The 21,556-nt window shown below is 45.5% G+C and overlaps 1 protein-coding gene across 1 annotated transcript in view; it reads right to left on the reverse strand.

Annotated features, from left to right (window-relative positions):
• The window catches only part of slc17a8 (solute carrier family 17 member 8), a 33,365-nt gene extending 15,878 nt beyond the window's left edge, over positions 1 to 17,487 (reverse strand). Inside the window, exons 1-2 of the mRNA XM_014125382.3 lie at positions 16,845 to 17,487; positions 2,380 to 2,632 (exon numbers count right to left, since the gene is read on the reverse strand). Coding sequence (XP_013980857.1) covers positions 2,380 to 2,632; positions 16,845 to 16,945 — 354 coding nt within the window. The 5' untranslated portion in view covers positions 16,946 to 17,487. The remainder of the gene's footprint in view (positions 1 to 2,379; positions 2,633 to 16,844) is intronic.
• Between the last annotated feature and the right edge of the window lie 4,069 nt (positions 17,488 to 21,556).

Genomic DNA, 21,556 nt, shown 5'->3' on the forward strand with positions numbered 1-21,556 from the left:
GATCCATGGCCCGGAGCCCGTAGCGACGATCCATGGGCCGGAGCCCCCAGCGACAGGCCCCTGTCCGGAGCCTCCAGCGACGGTCCCCTGTCCGGAGCCTCCAGCGACGGTCCCCTGTCCGGAGCCCCCAGCGACGGTCCCCGATCCGGAGCCCCCGGCGACGGTCGGCGGTCCAGTCCCTCCGGCGACGATCTACGATCCGGACCCTCCGGCGACGATCCACGGTCCGGGTCCTCCGGCGACGACCCACGGTCCGGATCATTCGGCGATGACCCCCAAAATAGTCGCCACCGAGGATGGCGGATCTGCGAGCAGAGCGGGGTCTACGTCCCGCACCGGAGCCGCCACCGAGGCTAGATGCCCACCCGGATCCTCCCCTATTGAGTCAGGTTTTGCGGCCGGAGTCCGCACCTTTGGGGGGGGTACTGTCACGCCCTGACCGTAGAGAGCCTTTTTATTCCTCTATTTGGTTAGTTCAGGGTGTGATTTGGATGGGCATTCTAGATTATTGTATTTCTATGTTGGCCTGATATGGTTCCCAATCAGAGGCAGCTGTCTTTCGTTGTCTCTGATTGGGGGTCATATTTAGGCAGCCTTTTCCCACTGGGTTTTTGTGGGATCTTGTTTTTGTTAGGTATCTGTGTAGCCTGCAGAACTTTACTTTCGTTGTATTGTATTTTGCTGTTTTGACGGTGTTCATTTTTAATAAAGGAAAAATGTTCGCCAACCACTATGCACCTTGGTCTCCTTCTTCAGACGAGCGTAACACATTGATTATTGACTATTGTCATCTAAGAAGCCTATTACACATGCCCATTCACTACTATGGAGTGATATAAAAAAGGTATGTTGGCAAAATTCATTCACTGGCACTGCTGGCACTGATATCATTCTGTGGCGAAGCCACACTAAGCTCGTCTCTCCACTGGTGCACTCTCCAAATTCCCGCCAATTGATCAAACGCATTGTTTCTGTACTGAAAATGCTTTATGTTTTCTCAAGTTAAACAGCATATTTCTTAAATCTATATTCAATATAATCTTACAATAATCGCTATTGTTACATCGCTTCATTCCGTTTTTTTGCAACATTGTAGACAGCTACCCAGTGAGCACAGATGTCAATTCAACATCTATTCCACGTTGGTTCAACGTAATTTCATAGAAATGACGTGGAAACAACGTTGATTCAACTAGTGTGTTTCCTATCTGTTTCATTATAAGGCTGCAGGTAGCCAAGCAGTTAGAGCATTGGGCCAGTAACCTAAAGGTCGCTGGTTTGAATACCCGAGGTGCAAAAGTTGTTGTTGTGCTCTTGAGCAAGACACTTAACCCTAATTTGCTCCAGGGGTGCTGTACTACTATGGATGAAACAAAACATTTCATTGCATCTATCTGGTGTATGTGACAATAAAAAAAGATATACAGTACTATATATTGTTGCATTTATTTACTGTTTGATACTCGGAGCTGCGGTTTTTTACTACATTCATGAGGAAGAAGTTTTTTATTTCGCTCAAGAAACTGTTACTTTCTTTTGAGTCTGTATTTCCCCAAAATGTTTGATGCCCGCCTACCAATCTGTCTTGTGTCCAGACCTTTCAGTGACAAAATATTTAAGTATGTTTCAATATTTTTACAAGACAACCATGTATGATTGGAATATAGGAGTTTGGTGAAATGCCAATTACATTTAAAGGCAGTGGGGTCATGTGTTGCTGCATTCAAGCCTGAAGGTTATTTTCTTTTGAATATTGAAGTTTGAACTTTGTAAATAGGCCTTGGAACCACAGCTCCACATATGAACTTATGCTGCTTCATTGCCCTTACAACTGCTATCCTACAAGGTTCCTATTATACACACCCCATAATGCACACATAATGCACTATGGATATATATTTTTTAAATCCTTTTTGGTACATTTACCCCTTTTTCTCCCCAATTTGTAGTTACAGTCTTGTCCCATCACTGCAACTCCCCTATGGACTCAGGAGAGATGAAGGTCAAGAGCCATGTGTTCTCCGAAACACGACCCTGCCAAGCCACACTGCTTCTTGACACACTGGTTGCTTAACCAGCCGCACCAATGTGTCGGAGGAAACACCATCCAACTGGCGACCGGGGTCAGCTTGCAGGTGCCCGGTCCACCACAAGGAGTCACTAGAGTGCGATGGGACAAGGAAATCCCGGCCGGCCAAACCATCCCCTAACCCGGACGACGCTGGGCCAATTGTGCACCGCCTCTTGGGTCTCCCGGTCACGGCCGGCTGTGACACAGCCTGGGATCAAACCCGGGTCTGTAGTAACGCCACTCAGGAGGCCCCTATGGATCATTTATTTATTTATTTTATGTCAGTGATTTCTGTCTTTCTCTCTCACCTGGAGTACAGGTGTTCCATTGATGTAGACTGTGTTGTTGTTGACCATCTCCACAATGGCCACCCCCAGGTTGCAACGGATGCCAAAGGAGATGCAGAAGCCCAGCCCACTGAGAATGGCGATGATGTAGCGCTTGGGCAGGCCGCAGCAACCGCAGTCAAATAGAGGGGGATTGTGGCGAGGAGCCACCGGTTGCCCGTCCTCCGTGAGCTCCATCTGGTCATCCTCGTCCACATTGGTCCCATCAATTTTCCTGTAACACAAAACATGGGAGTTGAGAAAACAGTCAACGTTCCTACGAAGTTCAACAGGATGACATTGGTAAGTGTTTAATGGATGACATTGTCATACCACACTACACAGGCCTACTACAAACAAGTATGGTGTATACAAAAAGTATTTGTATACCTGATACCCTTGAATGACACTTTACATTAAATCTACTATGATATTTAAAACAGTTTTTAAAAGACAGGAAGGAAAGGAAACTGCCCACTACCCATGAGAGTTACAAGGTGAACTCAGCATGCCATTCTGAAAAGGTCACTGTGCATCTGATATTTGGTTCCCCCTCACCCTCCTCCCCACTTCTGTACACCTGTTCCACTACCCAGCGTCCCTCTCTGCCCTCATCCCGCAGCGAGCAGGTATTGCTTTCATCTGGCCGCTTCAGATCTCCACCTGAGTACCTCTATCTGGGAAGAAATTCATATGGGGTTCAAGGGGTCTTGTTTTAATCATGCATTTGGTCTCCCTAGCACAGACAGCCATTGTTATTGAATGGTATGTATATATATATATATATATGTGTTTTCAATCCCCTTCATATGGACAGCTGTCGTGATACACCGGCAAATACGGTCAGTGTTTGACGCATCATCCCATCCATCACAAACAAACTGAATGTAAACAGTATCAGCCTCTTTGTTACATTGGTGTGGAGTTCATTTGCACAGCACAAACCCAATGGATGACAGTGTAATAGATATTCTCAACACACCTCCAGGCAGCTTACAGACAGAGTGTTTGATGGACAGGGCAAAAAGGAGAGTCTTGCAAACTCGTATCCAATCTTATAAGACACCGTGAAAAAATCCCTTGTTTGCTACAATTGTTATGTTAAGGGCCAGGAAACCATGCCCTATAGAGAAGCTGTAGAGGCTTTATTTGCTACCTTTGACCCAACCCATTGAAATGAATGAGAGAAGCATCTTATCAACTGTCTTCAGCCATAGTGTTTTGCGTTGTCCATTGACACACTATGTCAGCCATTTTAGAATTTGCACCATAATCAGGTTCCCTAAGTGGCTCCCGTGTGGCTCAGTTGGTAGAGCATGGTGTTTGCAATGCCACGGTTGTGGGTTCGATTCCCACGGGGGACCAGTACAGAGAAAAAATGTATGAAATGTATGCATTCTCTACTGTAAGTTGCTCTGGATAAGAGCGTCTGCTAAATGACTAAAATGTAAAAATGACTATAGAGCGCTAATTTTATCTGCTGCAGAACCGGTAAAGTGCACCTTAAAAGCACTTAAAAACATAATAAGTGTCAAAACTAGGCTTGCAAAGGAAGGGTATATTACCTGAAACTTTTGAAGTTTACCAGTAAACTACCAGAAGCTTTTTAACTTTCAAGGAATATATAGAATTTGATCAGATGAAATCTATTGGCTTTTTTGGGGGTACTTCAGATTATAAGAGGTGTCTAATTATCTCTGGCAATCTGTGTGGCCTTCTGATTTTAAAATAAAAAAATAACAAACCTGTATTTAATGTTTAATATGAGGATTTCAACACATTCTATTGTTTTTTTTACACACTTTTATTTATTTTACTATGTCAAAATGTCTTTGTTGTAAATGTTTTGGGGCAGTTGTGAAAAAAGACAAGAGTTGGAAGAGTTGCAGAGTTAACTGAAAATAATGCCATTGTTGATAAGATGCTTTTTCATTAATTAGGCTATTTTCTCTTGAACCATATTGTGGTGGATGAATCAGAATTAGTTGGGTAACATAGATAATTAAGATGTCTTATCTGCATAATATGCTTATGTGATATATTTGTTATTAGAATGTATCCCTTTGGACTTTGGTGTTGGCAGTTGTACTTCTTCCCTCAGCTGGGGCTCAGTCATTTGGGGCCCAGAGAAGGGAGAGGTCAGGCTTGTCTTTTATATGTCTCTGGTGCTATGCAGAATATCAGAAAGGGAAGAGGACAGGATGGAACATGGTTTTCATATGTGAATGTGTCTTTACCTATTCTTAAACCATGTGAAGGGATGCGATCACAGCCCGGTGCGATCTGTGCCCGTGCCCCGCATTTGTCGAGCTAGGTTGAGCATTCAGCAAGGAAGGGTGGTGCCAGCTCAGCGCTCCTGGTCTCCAGTTCGCCTTCTCGGTCCAGGATATCCTGCGCCAGCGCTGCGCACTGTGTCGCCAGTGCGTATTCACAGCCCAGTTCGTCCTGTGCCAGCGCCCCACGTTTGCCGGGCGAGAGTAAGCATCCAGCCAGGATGGGTTGTGCCAGCTCTATGCTCGAGACCTCCAGTGCGCCTCCACGGCCCAGTATATCCTGTGCCTGTCCCATGTACCCAGCCTCCAGTGAGTCTATCCAGCCTGGTACGCCCTGTGCCTGCTCCTCGCACTTGCCCTGAGGTGCGTGTCACCAGTCTGGCACCACCTGTGCCAGCCCCATGCATCAGGCCTCCAGTGCACCTGCCCAGTCCGGGGTGTCCTGTTCCGGCTTCCGGCACTCGCCCTGAGGTGCTTGTTACCAGTCTGGCGCCACCTGTGCCAGCCCCACGCCTCAGGCCTCCAGTGCGCATTCCCAGTCCAGAGCTTCCGGCGACAGTTCCCAGTCCAGAGCTTCCGGCGACAGTTCCCAGTCCAGAGCTTCCGGCGACTGTTCCCAGTCCAGAGCTTCCGGCGACTGTTCCCAGTCCAGAGATTCCGGCGACTGTTCCCAGTCCAGAGCTTCCGGCGACTGTTCCCAGTCCAGAGCTTCCGGCGACTGTTCCCAGTCCAGAGCTTCCGGCGACTGTTCCCAGTCCAGAGCTTCCGGCGACTGTTCCCAGTCCAGAGCTTCCGGCGACTGTTCCCAGTCCAGAGCTTCCGGCGACAGTGCCCAGTCCAGAGCTTCCGGCGATGTTTTACAGTCCGGAACCTCCTGAGACGGCCCACAGTCCGGAACCTCCTGAGACGGCCCACAGTCCGGAACCTCCTGAGACGGCCCACAGTCCGGAACCTCCTGAGACGGCCCACAGTCCGGAACCTCCTGAGACGGCCCACAGTCCGGAACCTCCTGAGACGGCCCACAGTCCGGAACCTCCTGAGACGTTCCCCAGTCCGGAGTCTTCAGCGGCGTTCCCCAGTCCGGAGTCTTCAGCGGCGTTCCCCAGTCCGGAGTCTTCAGCGGCGTTCCCCAGTCCGGAGTCTCCAGCGGCGGTCCGCAGTCCGGAGTCTCCAGCGGCGGTATGCAGTCCAGAACCTCCGGTGATGATCCACGGTCCGGGTCCTTTGGCGACGATCCAGGGTCCAGTGACACAAAAGCGGAGGGATCAGCGGGCGGAGCGGGGGATACGGCCCAAACCGGAGCCGCCTCCTCTGCAGGAGGATCCGCGGGATGAGAAGGTTCTGCGTACTGCACCAGAGCCGCCATAGACATTTGTCACCCTCCCGCCCTTTTTTTTTTAGGTGCGTTCGGAGTCCGCACCTTTGGGGGGGGGGGGGGGGTACTGTCACGTCCTGACCATAGAAAGCTGTTATTTTCTATGGTAGAGTAGGTCAGGGCGTGACAGGGAGGGTTTTCTAGTTTAGATTTTCTATGTTGTTATGTTCTAGTTTTGTATTTCTATGTTGGGCTTTGTTTGGGATGATCTCCAATTAGAGACAGCTGGTCATAGTTGTCTCTAATTGGAGATCATACTTAAGTAGGTGTTTTTCCCACCTGGGTTTGTGGGAGATTGTTTTTGAGTTAGTGTATGTTTCACCTCTGCCTCACGGTTTGTTGTTTTTGTTCTTTAGTTTATGTGTATGTATTGCATAGTTTCACAGTGAAAATATAATGTGGAACGACACACGCTGCACTTTGGTCCGCTCCTTCCTACGACAACCGTGACAATCGTAATATTTTTTTTCCCAATGATAAATGACCAGACTTGCCATAGATTACCATAGATTGTTAATTACCATTATTCCATTAACTTTGGTAAATTACCAGTAGCTTTGCAACCCTAGTCAAAGCATTAGCGGTAGCAAAACATAGAACAACCATAAATGCAATATACAGTGCATTCTGAAAGTATTCAGACCTCTTGACTTTTTTCACATTTTGTTACGTTACAACCTTATTCTAAGATGAATTAAATTGTTTTTTCCCCCTCATCAATCTACACACAATACCCCATAATGACAAAGCAAAAACAGGTTTTTAGACATTTTTGCAAATTTATAAAAAATACAAAAATTAAATATACATTTACATAAGTATTCAGACCCTTTACTCAGTACTGTGGTTCAAGTCCGGGCTCTGGCTGGGCCACTCAAGAACATTCAGAGATTTGTCCCAAAGCCAGTCCTGCGTTGTCTTGGCCGTGTGCTTAGGATCGTAGTCCTGTTGGAAGGTGAATGTGGAGCAGGTTTTCATCAAGGATCTCTCTGTACTTTGCTCCGTCCATCCTTCCCTCGATCTTGACTAGTCTCCCAGTCCCTGCCTCTGAAAAACATCACCACAGCATGATGCTGCCACCATCATGCTTCACTGTAGGGATTGTGCCAGGTTTCCTCCAGACGTGACGCTTGGCATTCAAGCCCAAGAGTTCAATCTTGGTTTCATCACACATGAGAATCTTGCTTCTCATTGTCTGAGGGTGCCTTTTGGCAAACTCCAAGCAGGCTGTCATGTGCCTTTTACTGAGGAGTGGCTTATGTCTGGCCACTCTACCATAAAGGCCTGATTGGTGGGGGGCTGCAGAGATGGTTGTCCTTCTGGAAGGTTCTCTCATCTCCACAGAGGAACTCTGGAACTCTGTCAGAGTGACCATCAGGTTCTTGGTCACCTCCCTGACCAAGGCCCTTCTCCACCAATTGCTCAGTTTGGCCATGCGGCGAGCTCTAGGAAGAGTCTTGGTGGTTCCTAACTTCTTCCATTTAAGAATGATGGAGGCCACTGTGTTCTTGGGGACCTTCAATGCTGTAGACATATTTTGGTACCCTTCCCCAGATCTGTGTCTCGACACAATCCTGTCTTGGAGCCGTACGGACAATTCCTTTGACCTCATGGCTTGGTTTTCGCTCTGAAATGCACTGTCAACTGTGGGACAGTGCATGTGGGACAGTGCACTGCGGCAGGTAGCCTAGTGGTTAGAGCGTTGGGCCAGTAACTGAAAGATTGCTAGATCAAATCCCCGAGCTGACAAGGTAAAAATCTGTCATTCTGCCCTTGAACAAGGTAGTTAATGCATTGCTCCTAGGCTGTCAATGTATAAAAGAATTTGTTCTTAACTGACTTGCCTAGTTAAAAAACATTTTTTTATAATATAGACAAGTGTGTGCCTTTCGAAATCATGTCCACTCATTTGAGTTTACCACAGATGGACTCCAATCAAGTTGCAGAAACATCTCAAGGATCATCATTGGAAACTAATTTTCGAGTCTCATAGCAAGGGGTCTGAATACTTATGTAAATAAGGTATTTCTGTTTAAAAAAAAATTATACATGTGCAAACATTTCTAAAACCCTGGCCTGAAAGTAGTAGCCACTTCAAAGTAGCCACCTTTTGCCTTGATGACAGCTTTGCACGCTCTTGGCATTCTCTCAACCAGCTTCAACTGGAATGCTTTTCCAATATTGAAGGAGTTCCCACATATGCTGATAACTTGTTGGCTGCTTTTCCTTCATTATGCGGTCCAACTCATCCCCTACCATCTTAATTGGGTTGAGGTCGGGTGATTGTGGAAGCCATGTCATCTGATGCAGCACTCCATCGCTCTCCTTCTTGGTCAAATAGCCATTACACAGCCTGGAGGTGTGTTGGGTCATTGTCCTGTTGAAAAACAAATGACAGCCCTACTAAGCATAAACCAGATGGGATGGCATATTGCTGCAGAATGCAGTTGTAACCATGCTGGTTCTGTGTGCCTTGAATTCTAAATAAATCACTGGCATTGTCACCAGCAAAGCAACACCACCATCACACCTCCTCCTCCATGCTTCACGGTGGGAACCACACATGCGGAGATCATCCGTTCACCTACTCTGCGCCTCACAAAGACACAGCGGTTGGAATAAAAAAATCTCCAATTTGGACTCATAAGACCAAAGGACAGATTTACACCAGTCTAATGTCTATTGTTCATGTTTCTTGGCCGAAGCAAGTCTCTTCTTATTATTGGTGTCCTTTATTAGTGGTTTCTTTGCAGCAATTCGATCATGAAGGCCTGATTCACACAGTCTCCTCTGAACAGTTGATGTTGAGATGTCTGTTACTTGAACTCTGTGAAGCATTTATTTGGGCTGCAATTGGAGGTGCAGTTAACTCTAATTAACTTATCCTCTGCAGCAGAGGTAATTCTGGGTCTTCTTTTCCTGTGGCGGTCCTCATGAGAGCCAGTTTCATCATAGCCCTTGATGGTTTTTGTGACTGCACTTGAGGAGCTTTCAAAGTTCTTGAAATGTTCCTCTTTGACTGACCTTCATGTCTTAAAGTAATGATGGACTGTCGTTTCTCTTTGCTTATTTGAGCTGTTCTTGCCATAATATGGACTTGGTCTTTTACCAAATAGGGCTATCTTCTGTATACCACACCTACCTTGTCACAACACAACTGATTGTCTCAAACTCATTAAGAAGGAAAGAAAGAAATTCCACAAATTAACTTTTAAGAAGGCACACCTGTTAATTTAAATGCATTCCAGGTGACTACCTCATGTAGCTGGTTGAGAGAATGCCAAGAGTGTGCAAAGCTGTCATCAAGGCAAAGGGTGGTGTCACGTCCTGACCAATATTTAGGTATTATTTCTATTATATTTGGTCAGGACGTGGCAGAGGTATATTTGTTTTGTGTGTGGTGTAGTGGGGTGTATTAGTTTGGTATAGGTTCTAGGTTTGTTTTTCTATGTGTAGTTTTGGGTGCTGGACTCTCAATTGGAGGCAGGTGTTTCTAGTTGCCTCTGATTGGGAGTCCCATAAGTAGGTGTGTGTTTGTTTGGTTTTCGTGGGTAGTTGTTTTTGCACTGCGTGTTGTGTGCCTGCAAAACTGTTCCTGTCTTTGTGAGTACCGTTTATTGTTTTCCCTGTGGATGCTTTACTTGTGTTTGGAATTAAACTATGAGTATCCACATTCCCGCTGCGCCTTGGTCCATTCTTGAAGACAAGTGTGACAGGTGGCTACTGTGATGAATCTCAAATATAAAATATATTTTGATTTGTTTAACACTTTTTTGGTTACTTCCTGATTCCATATGTGTTATTTCATAGTTTTGATGTCTTCACTATAATTCTACAATGTAGACAATAGTACAAATAAAGAAAAACCCTTGAATGAGTAGGTGTGTTCAATCTTTTGACTGGTACTGTATATATATAGTTTTTTATCTAGTCCCCTGCTGTCAAAGATGTTGGGCTCCATTCCTACTCCCATGCACTCTTTAGAGGTCTATAGTATGTACACTATCCAGTCCTCTTCTTTTACAAGTCTTTCATGTGCAAGAACACCTTTATGAGGAGTTGCTTGAAAGGCCCACATTCGTAAATGAACAAAAGCCTGTTTTCTCCCATTACCTATTAGCAAGCAGAATCTAACTCATCCCTGCCTCCCACAGCTTGCCACCCTTGTCTTTCCCAACTCACCCCTGTCATCCCCAGCCCCTATCCATCTTCCCCAACTCACCTCTTACAGAATATTACATTATTTATTTTGGAACACTTTACATGTGAACATGTTTTCACATGTGTAGTTTCATGTTATCACGTTGCTTTGCATGTTGTCACATGTAAAGATCTTGTGAAATTCAGCCGTTTTTTCCGTAAGGGACCCCTGCATTCTCCATCCCCCATCCCTATTTCCTAGCTCACAGATCGTGCTCTCTGTTATCTAAAATAGACTGGACAAATGCTATGAGAATGGTTGATCATTATCAGAAGGAGGAAATGATGCTTGGCTCGCCTCAACACTAATAAAATAGTATTAGTGCCTTTTTAATAAAGTCGTTTCTATCCTCTAAGTAGACCAAATTGATCTTTGATCTACCGAGTGGATAAAAAACATGGAGATAATTATGCCTCAACAGAGAATTGAAAACAACTCTCTTTCTCAAGAGCTTGTTTTCAATTTCATCATTTTGGTCAAAGCTGCAGTGGCAAGTGGCAACATCAAAAACACACAAACAGCCAACTGTAACCTATATTGTACTTTCTGACATTCAACTGACATATCATGTCAACTGATGGTATAATAAACAAAGTTGCTTTCCTTGTTGATCTCCTTGTCTTTTAAAGAGAAAGAGTATGGATCCCTGTTTAAAAGTGATATGTAAAATCACAAGAACAACATTTAATTGATAAATGTCTTGATAAATCCAAAGTGATTTATTGTTTTCCAGTCAGATGAAAGTTAAGTGTGACATCATCCTGTCTGCATGAGGTCCATGACGTCATTATGTCTATCCAGTGGTGGAAAAGGTTCCCAATTGTCATACTTTAGTAAAAGTAAAGATACCTTAATAGAAAATGACTCAAGTAAAAGTAAAAGTCACTCAGTAAAATATTACATTAGTAAAGTCTAAAAGTATCAAAACTAAAAGTAAATGCAATAAATCCCTTCAAATTAAATATATTACGTAAACCAGACTGCACAATTATTTTCCATTTACGGATGGCCAGAAGCACACTCCAACACTCAGACATCATTTACAAATTAAGCATTTGTGTTTAGTGAGTCTGCCAGTTTAGAGGCAGTAGGGATGACTACGTGTTCTCTTGATAAGTACATTAGACCTTTTTCCTGTCCTGCAAAGCTTTCGAAATGAAACAAGTACCTTTGGGTATCAGAGAAAATGTATGAGAGTAAAAAGTACATATTTTCTTTAGGAATGTAGTGAAGTAAAAGTAAAAGTAGTAAAAAAAATGAATAATTGGAAAGTACAGTTTCCCCCCAAATACTTCTGTAAAAATGATGGGTTCAACAAGGGTTTGTTTAAGATCCTCAAAGTTCTTTGAAAAACTGAGTTTTTTGCACTGAAAATTGCCACAAAAGGTTACTCCAAGAACCCCATAGGAGGTGGGGGTTCTTGCAGGAACCTAACTGCCCAACTGAAACATTTGGATTTGAAAGGACAGCAGGTGCAGGCACTTAACTGAAATATTTAAGGATCTCCTCAATTTAAGGTAAGGTTTGTCCCTTGTATGATTTACATTTACATTTAAGTCATTTAGCAGACGCTCTTATCCAGAGCGACTTACAAATTGGTGCATTCACCTTATAATATCAAGTGGAACAACCACTTTACAATAGTGCATCTAAATCTTTTAAGGGGGGGGGGGGGTTAGAAGGAATATCTAAATTGATATTGTTTTATGATGATACCATCAATCTTTTCATATTTGTGCAAATCTTTCTAAAACAGTAAATGGACACAATTCAATGGATATCAATCAAATAGGTAAGAATATGTAGGCTATATGTAGGTGAAGATAACTGAACTGCTTTTGTGTCTGTGTCTGCAGGTATACAGAGGAGGAGGCATACAAAGGTATGTCAATTGGTAATGGTATGTTATGCAGATCACGTTTACCATCCTCCTCTCTTACCTCTTCAATGAATATCCCATAGGCCTCTAGATTATGGACAAGGTATGTGTATGAAAACCATAATCAAAACAGTTTTTTTAATTCACGTTCACCACAAAAACCAAGGTATGAATACTGTTGTGTGCATGTTTTGTTAATCATCTGTATAATTACTATTTTTTGGATTCACAGATTTCCCCCTCTCTAAACCTCTGATGAATATAACAGGAAACTTGTTTGATCACCATGCACTGCAAAATCCTTCTGTCTATGGATACGGATAACATCCACACATTAACATCAACACGCAAGAGGATATATCCATTGGACTTGGGGCTCTGCTGGGAGTTTACTTCCTATTTTGATTTCTTAATTTTGCTTTGCCATTAAAATAAACACTGACAACAAAAATATTGTGTTATTGTTATGCATATTAATAATAATAGGGGAGGGGGGGTAGTTAAAAAATTAACCCCAAAAATGTTATTCAAAAGGTTATTCGAGGATCCATCAAAACTGTTACACTCGTTGTTTGAATGAGGAGACCAAGGTGCAGCGTGGTAAGCGTACATCTTTCTTTATTAGATGAACACCAACAAAATACAAAACCGAATGTAACGTTCTGCAGGGCTAGACAGCACAACACGAAAACAAGATCCACAATCTCAGGTGGGAAAAAGGGCTGCCTAAGTATGATCCCCAATCAGAGACAACAATAAACAGCTGCCTCTGATTGGGAACCATACTAGGCTAACAAAGAAATATAAACATAGATTTGCCCACCCAAGTCACACCCTGACCTAACCAAATAGAGAATAATACAGACTCTCTAAGGTCAGGGCGTGACAGTACCCCCCCCCCCCCCCAAAGGTGCGGACTCCGGCCGCAAACCTGAACCTATAGGGGAGGGTCCGGGTGGGCATCTCATCTCAGTGGAGGCTCCGGTACGGGACGCAGACCCCGCTCCGCTTAAGGCTCCCCCCAGTTCGGTGGCACCTCTGGTGCGGGGATTGTCGCCGGGGACTCCGGACCGTAGATCGTCTTCACGGACTCCGGACCGTAGATCACTGCTGGAGGAACCGCACCACCGATTGTCGCCGGAGGCTCCTGACCGGGGACCGTCGCCGGAGGCTCCTGACCGGGGACCGTCGCCGGAGGCTCCTGACCGGGGACCGTCGCCGGAGGCTCCTGACCGGGGACCGTCGCCGGAGGCTCCTGACCGGGGACCGTCGCCGGAGGCTCCTGACCGGGGACCGTCGCCGGAGGCTCCTGACCGGGGACTGTCGCCGGAGACTCCGGACCGCAGACCGTCGCTGGAGACTTCGGGCCATGGATCATCCCTGCAGGCTTCGGGCCATGGATCATCACTGCAGGCTTCGGGCCATGGATCATCACTGGAGGCTTCGTGCCATGGATCACCACTGGAGGCTTCGTGCCATGGATCACCACTGGAGGCTTTGTGCCATGGATCACCACTGGAGGCTTTGTGCCATGGATCACCACTGGAGGCTTCGTGCCATGGATCACCACTGGAGGCTTTGTGCCATGGACCACCACTGGAGGCTTCGGCCATGGATCACCACTGGAGGCTTCGTGCCGTGGACCATCTCAGGAGGTTCCGGACTGTGGACCGTCTCAGGAGGTTCCGGACTGTAAGCCGTCTCAGGAGGTTCAGGACTGTGGACCGTCTCTGGAGATTCCTGACTGTGAAACATCGCCGGAAGCTCCGGACTGGGTACTGTCGCCGGAAGCTCTGGACTGGGTACTGTCGCCAGAAGCTCTGGACTGGGAACTGTCGCCGGAAGCTCTGGACTGAGAAGGCGCACTGGAGGCCTGGTGCGTGGAGCCAGGACAGGTGGCACCAGACTAGTGACACACACCTCAGGGCGAGTGCGAGGAGCAGGCACAGGACATACCTGACTGGGGACACGCACTTCAGGAAGAGTGCGAGGAGCAGGCACAGGACGTACTGGGCTGTGGAGGTGCACTGGAGACCTGAGGCGTTGATCCGGTGCAGGATATAATGGACCATGGAGGCGCACTGGAGGTCTGGAGCGTAGAGCTGGCACAACCCGTCCTGGCTGGATACTCACTTTAGCCCGGCAAGTGCGGGGCGCTGGCACAGGACGCACTGGGCTGTGAAGGCGCACTGGCGACACAGTGCGTAGAGCTGGCACAGGATATCCTGGACCGAGGAGGCATACTGGAGACCAGGAGCACTGAGCCGGCACAACCCGTCCTGGCTGAATGCTCACTTTCGCACGGCAAGTGCGAGGAGCTGGCACAGAACGCACCGGGCTGTGGATGCGCACTGGAGACACATTGCGTATCTCCGCAAAACATGGTGCCTGAAAGGTCACACGCTTCTCAAAGCGACTGTCTTGCTCCAGACTCCAACCCCTCCAAGCTCTTTCGTCCCTCTCCACTGCCAACCACTCCTCGCTCAAACGATCCAAGAATTCCTCCTCGGTCTCGGACTCACCCCTCGGGTTTCCGTCGTGTCCTCTCCTCCTGACCATGCTGCTTGGTCCGTTTGTGGTGGGATCTTCTGTTACGCTCATTGTTTGAATGAGGAGACCAAGGTGCAGCGTGGTAAGCATACATCTTTCTTTATTAGATGAACACCAACAAAACAACAAAATACAAAACCGAACGTAACGTTCTGCAGGGCTAGACAGCACAATGCAAAAACAAAATCCCACAATCTCAGGTGGGAAAAAGGGCTGCCTAAGTATGATCCCCAATCAGAGACAACAATAAACAGCTGACTCTGATTGGGAACCATACTAGGCCAACAAAGAAATATAAACATAGATTTGCCCACCCAAGTCACACGCTGACCTAACCAAATAGAGAATAAAACAGACTCTCTAAGGTCAGGGCGTGACAAAAAGGGTTAGGTCAAAAAGGGTTTTTCAAATATGTTATAGTGGTTCCCCCACAGTTTCAATTTGAAGAACCCCTCAAGGATACTCCAGGAACCTTTTCTTTTTAGAGTGTAGTACTTTTACTTACATTACACCACTGTGTCTATGAAGTTATACAACTGTTGAGTTGTCACTCAGGTCATACAGAACAGAGGCTGTGTGTTTTATTGTTCAATGTCATTATCTCACAACCTTTTTTGTACCAAGGACAGCTTATATTTAAAGAAGTTATTACGAATGGGCTTAAACAGTGTCAGTTAACAGTCAGACTAGTCAGCATCTGCAACATTCTAGAGAGACCCTACTGAGAGAACCATGTCATTCCGTGTGATTTTTGTATTTCAGACCAAAAATTACGTCTCATGGGAAAAATTATTTTGCTTTGGTATGATTTTTTTTTTTTTTACCATTTAGCGCGGTTGTTTGGTAGAAAATACCTGGTAATTTCTGTACTGTGTCAAATGAAGTGTTAAGTTAATTACTAAATGGAATAATTTTCATGATGCTCACTTTATAGTCAGGCTATAATTGATTCATAAGGCAAAATTGAAAGAGTGATTAACTGGATCCATAATATATAACTCGATAAATAATGTAGTCTGTCCCAGAGCAATCTGGAATACCCTCTTGAAAAAACAAACAGGTTTCATCTGAAAATGAGATTAAGCCTAATGATTCATTCTGCTCATGCTTAATTCCTCTTTTCCTCTCTTGGTCTCTCTGGATTCGCATTTCTTTAGTTTCACCTGCTAGTATTGATTTTAGCAGTTTGGTGGAATAGCATTTTCCCACGGCATGGATCCTTGTAGACTTTAATAAAACATTTAATTCAGCATTTTCCCTGTGTTTGTACAGTGTTTCAAATTAAACTGAAGTAAATGTATGACATAAAATAAAAAGTTAGCTGACCACAGATTGATACAATTGGAATGAAAACACATTTTTAGTGTTCTGATATTACAATCCTTATATACATGATAACTGCTTGTTGGATAAATATGTCCAGTTCACCTTCTTTATACAATTTCATATTGTAGATTCCGAAATAATCAATCAACTGTTCACACTGTTTGGCTTGCTCTTGATCTATTTCAGACTGCACAGTGAACATTCTGGCTCTCAACATGCAAAATTCCCTTTCACAGGAAATTGCCCACTTACTTGGTTTATCTATTTTAAGACAACAATCTACCTCATACATGGAAGTTCCATATTCATCATCCTCCCCTTGTGAAATATGTATCAGATATGAAATATGTATCATAATGTCTTAAAATAAAACCTGTGATTACATCACTGGGATTGCCTGGCAAGAAAAAGAATGAAATATTTATCTCTGGGATCTCTGGGTACAGTACATGGTGAGCTTCATGTTCTGCCTCTAAGGTTCTTCAACCCTCCTCGTCCCCACCACTGGCTTTGTTCATAGATTTAAGAATTTTGACCAAATGATCCATGTTTGGGATTATAGGACCACAATTGTTTAACAGTGTGTATATATACAGATTTTTATATAAAGATCCTAAAATACAATAAGATAACTAAGATACAATACCTACAAGTACTCCGAAATATTATCTTACAACTCACTTATGTGAAATTATCGGATCTATTGCTATAAGAAGATATCAAACCCGCACCGTGCCGTGCTTTCACCCCCATTGAGTCACACACATCTCTCAGACAGAGAGTAGGGATTCACACCTATACAATCCCAGTTCCCCCATAATTTCCAGACAGTCCCAGACTCACCTCTGCAGGTTCCCCAGACCGTCTCCTACTGTATTCTTCACCTCCTCCTTCCCTGGTTTCAGAACCCGCTCCTTCAGCCCCGAAAACCCCCCAAAAGGCATCCTCTTCCGTTTCTCCCTGTCCTGTTCCCTCTCTTTATTTCACAGGAGTATGTCTCTCCCCCTATTTCTTGCACGCTTTGCTCTGAAAAAGACAAAAAAGATCTGCTAGATGTGGCTGCTCATCTTTCCTGAGTTCTTATGGACCATGGGGCTGGTTCCGCCTTTGTGTGGTGCCACGGGTCCCTCAGATGTTCCTCAGATGTGAGATGGGCTTGTGCTGTCTGCCTCTCTCTGGCGTGACTAGGGGATCAGACTGGGAGGCAAGGGGATGATGGGCACAGTGAGGAATGACTAGGTGGAGGTGTTCTTGTTGTGGCTAAGGGTGTGCAGATGTACACCTCAAGGTCCAAGGCACCAGATAGAACTCCTAGCATGGCATGGGTCACGTCACCTTCAGAAGGTTCAGTGGGAAGAGAGATACATGGAGGGAGGAAGAGAGAGTGAAAGAGTACAATCCACCACCTCAGTATCTTCGCATGGTGAGCTTTGTGTGGGTGGGTGCAGTAGGAGTGAACAGCCCCCTTTGCTTTCCTCGCCTTCTGATAGCTCCACCACTCGTTGCGTGGAGGGGCTGGGGTACCTGTCTGCCTCCCCTCCTGAAGTCCACCCCCTGTTCCCTCATTAGCTCCCAGCCCTCTAGCCCCACCTCCTCAGCCAACCATGTTCATCTGATACCAACCTAGTGGAGGAATGATTAAATATTGACAAGCCGCATTCAAAGAGAGACAAGAGTACCGTGGCTGCTGTGGTGAAACATAAAACTCAACTATAATCATGTTCCCGGTACACCACTCCCCATTCTTTGGCAGCTTTTCCATAGGACTATCACTTGGATTATCTGTCAGCAGCAACAGAGCTAGCTACCTGTGAGCTATTCAGACAGAGATACTGTAGCTAACTATCGCCAGTGTCATACTACTCTGCAGGTATACACTTACCTGCATGTGCATCTATTCAGTCACACCAAATGACACCTTTATGGGGGTTTCCCTAACTTCATGCTTATTTAACTGATACGGGCAAGCCCCACCAGCCCACCTTCTTCCAGTGTGACTCTCTTTATTTGCCAGGTCATTAAATATGCATGGGGATATTGAGATTTAAAAATGTATCAGTAGACTGCTGGTGGTGCACCGAGCTCTAGACTCTGTTTCACTAATGGGTTGCTCCAGAGTGACGGCTTGGGGCAGTGCTGTGTGTGTGTGTGTGTGTGTGTGGTGTGTGTGTGTGTGTGTGTGTGTGTGTGTGTGTGTGTGTGTTGTGAAAATGCCCTGCACCCACTTTTTCTGCAAGGACCCACTATCCAGACCCTCCAATTCGGTGGCAAGAACATTTAGCCTAAGAGGAAATGAGGGAATTCTGGATTTTGTTTTCCTTGAGGTGGAGATGATGCTCTAGGAGTGTAACTCAGTATGGAGTTATCTGGGATGGAGATGCTATCTGGGACGACATTATGATATGTTGGTTGTGGTTTCATATGATGGGTCATTGATAGGGCCATAAAACTTGGGCCTGGAGCGTTGTCTCACGTCAGATAGAGCAACGACTCTTCATGTTTGCATTAATGTTCATTTGAGATGTGTCACGTTAAAATGATGCCACCTGTCGGAGACAATGGGGTCCGGAGTGTACATTCAACTCCTTTTGGGTTCTTCTCTTTACACTTTCAGGAAAAGCCGTGCCTACCATCTAGTGGTTAGAAGGAGGTACAGGCCTAGACCATATCTATAATGAACCGATTGCTAAGTCTATAACCCCTTTCTAAAAGGTGCATAATTTAAAGTGGTTCTCTAAGCACAATTGCTTCACCTCTTCTTTGTTAATAATTCCAGAGAGAAAAGAACGTGTCTATCTATTTAATTTGGATAGTATGTCTGCCTATTTCCATGTTAAAGCCTCAGCCCTCCATACAAGATACCTTAAGTTTAAATCCATCAAAACCTGCGCTGGATGAATGTGGAGGGCATTGGAGCTGTCGATGATGGGTCATGGACAACCATAGCTAGACCAATGCCTCACTGTTGAACAGGAGCGTTTCTAGTAATATTCTAATGGGGGGACCAAGAACCAGTCATGGGTGGCCATGGAAAATCTGCAAATTGTATCAGAAATAGCATTGAAAATTGGCACACAAGGAGGGGCTGGTGCCACCCCGGCCCCCCTTCTGGTACCGCCCCTGCTGTTGAGTACATAGCTGTATACAGTAGAATAGATCACCTGCTGTAGGCGGTTGTCACTAGTTACCACAGCTACAAAGTCAAGATGGGCTATATTATAAAAATTTATCAAAACAAAAATCAGATTATGGGACTTAATTTAAGGTTAGGCATAAGGTTAGCAGTGTGGTTAGGGTTAGGTTAAAAATCAGATTTTAAGAAGAGAAATCTAAGAAATAGGAGGGTTTAGGACTTTGTGGCTGTGGTAGTGACGACTACTGTAGGCTACGTTGACTCTCACAGCTCCATGAAATCTGCGGCATTAAGCAACATTAATGGGTCTAAATGAGCAAAACGTTTCAAAATAAAAGTTCTCAGCTTCCTTGAACACAAGATAACAAATCGTAGCACATTTTTCCTGTTTCAAGATACGTTATTTTTCTCTGATTCCACCCTCTCCCATTCATGCTATTTTAGTAGGTATTAAGGCTTATTGTTGAGTTCTAGTGTTTATTTAAGTGATAATGCCCGAGAAGCAGGTGTTTGGAGGATATATTTGAACGGGTGTTGTTAGGCCCGAGACCAAGTCAAGGGCCTGCAAACCGTGTAAATATATCCTCCAAACACCGGCTTCGAAGGCATTATCAAATCAAACTTTATTTGTCACGCGTGCCAAATACAGTAAGTGTAGACTTTACCGTGAAATGCTTACTTACAAGCCCTTAACCAACAGTGTAGTTCAAGAAGAGTTAAGAAAATATTGACCAAGTAGACTAAAATAAAAAGTAATACAATAAGGATAACAATAACGAGGGGGCACAGGTACCGATTCAGTGTGCGGGGATACAGGTTAGTTGAGGTAATTTGTGCATGTAGGAGGGGTGAAGTGACTGTGCATAGATAATAAACTAGCGAGTAGCAGCAGTGTGCAAAAGGGAGGGGGGGTGGGGTCAATGTAAATTGTCCGATGGCGATTGTATTAATTGTTCAGCAGTCTTATGGCTTGGGGGTAGAAGCTGTTGAGGAGCATATTGGTCCTAGACTTGGTGCTCCGGTACCGCTTGCCGTGAGTTAGTAGAGAAAATAGTCTATAACTTGGGTGACTGGAGTCTCTGAAAATGTTATGGGCTTTCATCTGACACCGCCTATTGTATAGGTCCTGGATGGCAGGAAGCTTGGCCCCAGTGATTTACTGGGCTGTTCGCACTACCCTCTGTAGGGCCTTATGGTCAGATGCCAAGCTGTTGCCATACCAGGCTGTGATGCAAATGGTCAGGATGTTCTCGATGGTACAGCTGTAGAACCTTTTGAGGATCTGGGGACCCATGCCAAGTCTCCTGAGGGGGAATAGGTTTTGTCGTGCCCTCTTCACGACTGTCTTGGTATGTTTGGACCATGACAGTTTGTTGGTGATGTGGACACCAAGGAACTTGAAACTCTCGACCCGCTCCACTACAGCCCTGTCGATGTTAATGGGGGCCTGTTCAGCCTGCCTTTTCCTGTAATCCATGATCAGCTCCTTTGTCTTACTCACATTGAGGGAGAGGTTGTTGTTCTGGCACCACACTGCCAGTTCTCTGACCTCCTCCCTATAGGCCGTCTCATCGTTTGTCGGCGATCAGGCCTATCACTGTTGTGTCGTCAGCAAACTTAATGATGGTGTTGGAGTCGTGTTTGGCCACGCAGTCGTGGGTGAACAGGGAATACAGGAGGGGACTAAGTACACACCCCTGAGGGGCCCCAGTGTTAAGGATCAGTGTGGCAGACGTGTTGTTACCTACTCTTGCCACCGTCGGGCGGCCCGTCAGGAAGTCCAGGATCCAGTTGCAGAGGGAGGTGTTTAGTCCCAGAGTCCTTAGCTTAGTGATGAGCTTTGTGGGCACTATGGTATTGAGCGCTGAGCTGTAGTCAATGAACAGCATTGTTCCTTTTGTCCAGGTGAGAAAGGGTAGTGTGGAGTGCGATTGAGATTGCATCATCTGTGGATCTGTTGGGGCGGTATGCGAATTGGAGTGGGTGTAAGGTGTCTGGGAGGATGCTGTTGATGTGAGCCATGACCAGCCTTTCAAAGCACTTCATGGCTACTGGCGTGAGTGCCACGGGGCAGTAATCATTTAGGCAGATTACCTTCGCTTCCTTGGGCACAGGGACTATGGTGGTCTGCTTGAAACATGTAGGTATTACAGACTTGGTCAGGGAGAGGTTGAAAATGTCAGTGAAGACACTTGACAGTTGGTCCGCGCATGCTTTGAGTACACGTCCTGGTAATCCGTCTGGGCCAGCGGCTTTGTGAATGTTGATCTGTTTGAAGGTTTTGTTCGCCTTGGCTACAGAGAGCGTTACCACACAGACCAGAGAATCTTGTTTCTCATTGTCTGAGACTCTTTAGGTGCCTTTTGGCGAACTCCAAGTGGGCTGTCATGTGCCTTTTACTGAGGAATGGCTTCCATCTGGC

The sequence above is a fragment of the Salmo salar genome, chromosome 10 (assembly GCF_965601325.2).
Source record: "Salmo salar chromosome 10, fSalSal1, whole genome shotgun sequence".
Lineage (NCBI taxonomy): Eukaryota > Metazoa > Chordata > Actinopteri > Salmoniformes > Salmonidae > Salmo > Salmo salar.